The 7,122-nt window shown below is 45.2% G+C and overlaps 1 protein-coding gene across 1 annotated transcript; it reads left to right on the top strand.

Annotated features, from left to right (window-relative positions):
* Nucleotides 1-354: 354 nt before the first annotated feature.
* Nucleotides 355-2,673, top strand: SAUR21 (ARM repeat superfamily protein). The gene has a single exon (XM_008800358.6). It carries the CDS (start codon nt 445-447, stop codon nt 2,473-2,475), a length of 2,031 nt encoding a protein of 676 aa, XP_008798580.3. The 5' UTR covers nt 355-444; the 3' UTR covers nt 2,476-2,673.
* The last annotated feature ends 4,449 nt before the right edge of the window (nt 2,674-7,122 follow it).

Below are 7,122 nucleotides of genomic sequence, written 5' to 3'. Positions count from 1 at the left end.
AGGAGCACGGTCCTTATCGTCATGGCATTCTGGTAAATTTTTGTAATCTCGGTGGTATTAACTCCAGTAAATTTCGTTAAAGAAATGCGATAATTCCAGCCGGCTGCCCACTGGAAAGAGGAGACCGGGAAGCCGCGAAAAGATCAAAAGTTGGACCCGCCCAACCCCGCTCGGAGCCCACGACCACTTCCACGCGAGCGCCTCATCCGCCGTCCTTCTCCCCATCCAACGGCCCCGATCTCCCTCCTCGCAAAAATAAATATAAAATTTAGAAAAGCCGGCGATCCTTCCAAGTTCCGGCCTTTGCCTCGTCTCTCCCAGCTCACACCTCACAAAACTTGTCGCACGCAACGCCGAATCGGTGTTATAAATGTTCTCTCCCCTCCCCCCGCCAACCAAATAGAAAAGGTTTTGGCCTTTGGTTCTTGGTTCCACACGCCTTCCATGGCAATCTCTTCCTTCAATCTCCCTCGTCCCTCTCGTCCCCCTCTTCTCCCCACTCCCTCCGATTCCGACGTCGTTCGTTCCCTTCTTCGGCTCTCGCGAGAGATCTCCCTCTTCGAGCACCCCAAATCACTCCAAAATCGAAACTTTTCATCAATTGCTCGCAAATCGAAGCTGTTGGCGGTGTTCTTCGAGGAGCTCCTCCGCGATCCCGCCCCCGAGCTTCCCCGATCCACATCCCTTTGTCTCAAAGAGATTCTTCTCGTTTTTCAGCGGTTCAAGGCTTTGCTAGGCGATTGCTCCACCCGGAGCCGGATGCGGCTTCTCCTACAGGCCGAGAGCGTCGCCAACGAGTTCCATGAGCTCACCCTCGAGCTGTCTACTCTGCTGGATATTCTTCCCCTGGCTGAGCTTGATGTGGGTGAGGATGTGAAGGATCTGGTGGATCTGGTCCGCCGCCAGTGCCGCCGGTCGGTGGCTGCCGTGGATCCGGCGGAGGCGGCGCTCCGTGGCGAGATTCTTGACATCATCCGCGAGATCGAGCGGGAGATCGTCCCCGACCGGTCCAAGCTGGAGGCGTTGTTCGAAAGATTGGGGCTGGACGATTCCCGGAGCTGCCGCAGCGAGATCGAGTCGCTGGAGGGCGAGATCGGCGACCGCGTCGCCGAGAAATGGACGGCGGAGATGATCGCCCTCGTCGGCCTCGTCCGCTACGCTAAGTGCGTCCTCTACGGCGCCTCCACCCCGAGATCGGAGTCCGCCGGAAAACTTAGCTTCTCGGCGACGGATCTTGCCGTCCCCGCCGACTTCCGGTGCCCGATCTCGCTCGAGTTGATGCGGGATCCCGTCGTGGTGGCGACCGGGCAGACGTACGATCGGGAGTCCATCAGCCGGTGGATCACCTCCGGTCACGCCACCTGTCCCAAGACCGGGCAGGCCCTCGCCCACACCAACTTGATCCCCAACAGGGGCCTCAAGAATTTGATCTCCCAGTGGTGCCGCGAGCAGCACGTGCCGTTCGACGGCGCCGAGCCCGGGAACGGCGGCGAGGCCAACGCCGTGAGCGCCAACAAGGCCGCCCTCGAGGCGGCGAGGATGACGGCGTCCTTCCTCGTCCAGAAACTCGCCGCCTCGCCGTCCACGGAGGCGGCGAACCGCGTCGTCCACGAGCTCCGCCAGCTGGCCAAATCCGGATCCGATAACCGCGCCTTCGTCGCGGAGGCCGGCGCCATTCCGTTACTCCTCCCCCTGTTCCGTTCGGAAGACCAAGGCCTCCAAGTTAACGCCGTTACGGCTTTGCTCAACCTCTCCATCCTGGAAGCCAACAAGAAGCGGATCATGCACGCGGACGGCGTCGTTGACGGCATTATCGACGTGATGGCGAGCGGCGCCACGTGGCGGGCGAAGGAGAACGCGGCCGCCACGATCCTGAGCCTGTCGTCCGTCCATGCCTACCGCAGGCGATTGGGCCGCAATCCACGTGTCATCGAGCAACTGGTCATTCTCGTCAAAGCGGGGCCCACCAGCACGAAAAAAGACGCGCTGGCCGCGATTTTGAGCTTGGCCGGAGACCGGGAGAATATTTCACGGTTGGTCGAGGGCGGCGTGGTGGAGGCGGCGCTGGAGACGATCAAGGCGGCGGAGGTGGCGGCGGAGGCGGTGGCGGTTCTCGCAGCTGTGGCGAAGAGGGGCGGCGCCGAGGCGGTGGGTGAGGCGCACGGGTCCATCTCCAAGTTGGTACGGGTTCTGAGGCGCGGGTCGGACTGGGCGAGGGAGAGCGCGGCCGCGGCGCTGGTGCAGGTCTGCCGGCGAGCCTGTGGCTCCGCGGTGGCGGAGCTGGCTGCGACGCCGGGAATCGAATGGGTGATATGGGAGCTGATGGGGTCGGGGACCGAGAGGGCGAGGCGGAAGGCGGCCGCCCTCGGCCGGATCTGCCGGAGGTGGGCCGCGGCGCAGGAGGCCGACCGGATGGCCGGATTTTCCGCGCCGACCATTACGGCGTCCACCACCACGACGGTGGCGCAATCTTGATGTCTCGTTGGTTCTCTTGTACAGCAATAATTAGGTACTCTCCCATCGGACGGATGTGATTGGCTCGTCAAGTGTGTATATTGGAGTGATTTTTTTTCTTCTAATTTACAATTTTACTCACAGTTGGATTGAGATTGATTTGTTCGGAATTGAAAAATGAAATAAAGAAAAGAAAAGAAAAGAAAATTATTCTTTTCATTTTTTACCATTATTCAGATGGGGGAAACGTAAGGGGACCGCAAGCAATCTCTCGAGTCTTGGCGATCCGTGAAGCTTTTATTTTGCGAATAAAAGAAGCGAATGCGTAAAGGAATTGGAGATTGCGGGGAAACGATTCCCCATGACCGGCTCTTGATCTAGGCGAGGTGTGGGAGATCAAGAACCATCCTATCCGTGCGTTTGGTAAGGGCTCACCGAATCTTCGGGTGCCGATTTGATCTTGTTCTACGCCGATATTTGTGCTACCTAACCATGATGGAGACGATTGTCCTTTTTTATGCGTGACAGCATAAGCAAGTTGTATCATACTCTATTGACTTCGAATCGTAATGATTGACGCGTTTGCCACCGAACCGGATAAAATAAGGGTGCTAAGACCAAGCCCATAATTTGGACCAAAAGGGCTGGGCCAACATATATATACAGGTTGTAGACTTAGAAATTATAAATAAAGGTAAATTTTTATTGAATTGCATTTTATTAGATTATAAAGGAACTGCTATTTATTATTTATCATAAGAAGTGTATCGATCTGATACTTAGGGCTCGTTTGGTTCGCGGGAAAAGAAGGGGGGAAAGTGTGGTCAACGGGAAAGTAATGAGATGCCTCTTGTTTGGTTGGAGTTTTCAAAGGAGAGAGAAGGGAAAGTTGTATTCCCATGGGAATGTGATTCCCACATTTCATGGGAAAGTCTTTCCCATGAGAAACATGGGAAAGTTACTTTCCCATGAGGCGGAAATAACTCCATTTTTACTTTTTCCCAAAAAGTCCCTTCAGCATTAAAGAAGCATTAAAGAGGCATTAAAAACCTAATTTTTATTAAGGGCATAATAGGAATTATATATAATTTTCCTAGGAAAGTGGATGGCCAACCAAACATAAGCACCTTGGAAATTTGTCACTTTCCCATGGTCAACCAAACATGCCAAAAATACTTTCCTAGGCATCCTCTTCCTAGGAATTTGTTTTCCAGGAATCATATTCCTAGGAAGGAAAATGCTTCCCGCGAACCAAACGAGCCCTTAGTGAATTGGTGGAGAATAGCGAGTCTTTTAGGATAAAAGATAGAGTCACTGATTCTTTTTGTACGCCTCTCTCAATATTTTTATATTTTTTTTGGATTGATTACCAATCTTCTATTTACTATCAATATTTCTATCTCTCTCAATTCTTTCTCATTTTAAAAATTTTAAGAAGTATTTCAATTAAAATTCTATTTATTACTTTAGATAGATATATTTTCAACCTATGCATCATATAAGACAGGTACCGGTTTGGAGTTTCTTAATTTTTCTGAAATACTCATGTGAAATTTTCTAAGAAAAGATTATTAGGTAGCTTTATGTTAAGAATTTTTGCTACATAGATAGCATGCTTTTAAAAAATTTTAGAAATCTTTCAAGTAAAATTATATTTATTACTCTAAATAGATATCTCTTTAACCTATGCAACATCGAAGAAAAAAAGTATTTGGAGCTTCTAAATGTTTTTGAAACACTCATATATATAATTTTTTGGGGAAAAAATAATAGCCGGCTTTATCTTAAAGAATTTTTGCTGAATAGGTGACAGGCTTTTACTGCATAAACGTGGCAATATTTGCTGGCAATGTTATATGCAATCCCTCCTGAAAATATCAGCATTTATATTATACTATATAGATGTTTATGCCTACCTAATCAAAGTCGACAGAAAAGTAAAAATTCAAATGGAGTCGTCTACAAATATCCATGATCAAAGAAAAGAATCATTTTCCATCTTTTAGTCTACCATTTAATTTCTATGAATCCCCCTACCATTTTCTTTTGGTTTTTTGTACTTATCGTGATGGATTCATTTCCTGCACTATTCAGTTGGTTTGGCATGTTTGACCGACCAAGTGACACGCACAAGATGTTAATTATCTAAATATATAGCTTCCCAACTTGGTAATTCGGACAGTCGTATAAGATGATTCATGCTATTCATCGCTCTACTCTTATCCCATGTGGCAAATGGAAAGAGAAGCTTGATTGAGTTTCTAGGAGCTAAACTAGTTATCATAAACTGAAAAAACATATTGTTATTACTCTGGCCCTTCAGATAGGTTTAGACAAAGAGTTCAGAAATCACATTTGAGACTAAATCAAACAACAAACTTTCTGAAAGGTCTAAAATTTACGTGTGATATCACTTTAGGATATTTTTCTTTCTATATAAAGTAATTTTTGAAATCTATGATATAACAATCGATCGTAACTGCCGTACACTTATAGAGAACTTTTCCCACGAGTATGAAAGGCATACCATCATGATATCAAAATGAAATAGCAAAAATAATTTAAATAATAATGTTCAAATTCTAATTAAATAGTAAAATTAAAAGTTTTACAAAACCAATAATATTCCAAAATTTTGCATCAATTCTAAAATAAAATTTAGTCTAAATAAAGATGTCAAAATTTTGTCTCTAATCGCTCTCCAATGGTAAATCTCTGTGCCGAGCTAATTCTTCGGATCTGTAAAAGCAGTAAGAAATCGTATAATGAGCTAGACAACCCAGTAAACTACGAATACTTTAACTAGATAAATCAAGCAATAAAATATTAATAATATACTAAAATTAAGCATGCAAAATACATTGATTCAAAACTAAATCGATATGCTATTCAGTCATTTCAAATTTCGAATCTTGTTATATAAATCGATTATCTTTCAAATCATCAAATTCATCTCAACAGCCATGAGGTATAACCATTTTTATACCCCAAGGTTGGGCCACAATATGAATTTATTCATCAAAGTGCCAACGTATAACCCCCACTAATAAGATATCAATATGCCAACGTATAACTCCCACCGACATAGTGTCGATATACCAGCAAATAGCTTCCATGGTAGAGTGTCGATATGCCAATGTATAACCTCCACTAGCAGAATATCGATATACCAGCAAATAACTCCCACTAGCAGGGTGTTGATATACCAGCAAATAACCCCCACTGGTAAGGAGTTGATATACTAGTGAATAACCCCCACTGGTGGGGTATCGATATATAGTCTGGCTACAAGTCAAAATCTATTTCAAAGCCATATTCAGTATTCTAAATCATAAGATACATAAATTCATATGATATCGAAATCAATACATTTAATTAAGAATTATATAATATTATAAAAAGAGGCACATATAATAAGAAAATATATGCATCAACTTCATAAATCAAAAATAATTTGATTAAGAAAATTTTATAATTTACCACCAGATTTAGAAAAAGAGTTACATTGCTTACTTTGTGAGTGAATCTAAAGTATCAAGTCAATTAGTTTCAAAAATACTTCTAAGATCTTGGTATTTAAAAATTATCAAAATTTATCATAATTATTCTAAAAGTAGAAACCCTAATTTCAATACCTTCATAAGACTGACCAAGCAGGAGTGCCTGATACTCTGGTTGGTCTAATTATGGCAAAACTCATCTGATCATGTTCAAATTAGGGTACAAATGGTTCAATAGAGATCGGAGGTGAACAAATTTAATTGGATCTAGAAAGGGCCAAGATGGAGGCTGGTGTGTCGTCTGTCGAATATAGATCAGGCCCCTTCACCAGGGTTGACCCAAAATCATGAAGAGAAGTATCTTACTGGATCTATCATCTTTAGAAAGAGTAGAGAGAGAAAGTCCAATAGAGAGAGCAAAATAAGAGAGAAGAAAAGTGAAAAGAGAAAGAGAGAAGAGAGAGGGGAGAGAAAGAGAAGATAGTCTCTCTTCTTCTTCTCTTAAAGAGGAGAGAGTCTCTCTCCTCTTCGGTCAGATCCAGGGGGCAGCCGTGGTGGCTAGCCCCGATGATGGCAAGAGACAGCAACAAGGCTCGACCAACCCCGGCGGCCGGCGGCGGCGAACTCGAAAGAAAACGAGATCAAAACAGGGCAAAGAAAAAAATCAAAACAAATGAACCTCTCATGGCTAAATTTGGTTTTCGGCAAGTCTCATCTGGTCGTCAATGGTGGTCTTGGGATTGAAAAAGAAATGGACAAGAAGAGTTAGAGACAATTACCTCAACTCCGGTGAGGAAATTGACAATAACTTACCTAGATATCTCTACGGAAAATCAAAACGACCTTAATGGATCTCACCGACGTTGATTGGGAATTAGGAGCGAGATTCGAGAGAAGAGATGAGGGCCTTTTATTAGCCAATTTCAAGCATTGCCGGAGTCTAACACGCCTTCAGATCCTTGCTTTCCTTGCCATACTCGAGGAGAAAAAAGATTCCCATCGAGAGTCTTTCTCCCCTGACTCACATGCCAGACGCATGTTGAGTGGCCCACATGGCCAGCCCAAGCCCAACAGGCTGGACCAGGCCCACAGAGAAATGGGGCTCTACACTTCCAGTGACCAGCGTCGCTTTCACTGCGTCCATAGTCATTATGCCGGAACAAGAACT

The sequence above is a fragment of the Phoenix dactylifera genome, chromosome 8 (genome assembly GCF_051530095.1).
Source record: "Phoenix dactylifera cultivar Ajwa chromosome 8, Ajwa_hap1_PhDact_Kaust_v1.1, whole genome shotgun sequence".
Taxonomy (NCBI): Eukaryota; Viridiplantae; Streptophyta; class Magnoliopsida; order Arecales; family Arecaceae; genus Phoenix; species Phoenix dactylifera.
This window is presented reverse-complemented; position numbering and strand designations above follow the sequence as displayed.

Excerpts from the sequence above, each read along its gene's own strand:
- SAUR21 (XM_008800358.6), top strand. The coding sequence starts at position 445 with ATGGCAATCTCTTCCTTCAATCTCCCTCGTCCCTCTCGTCCCCCTCTT.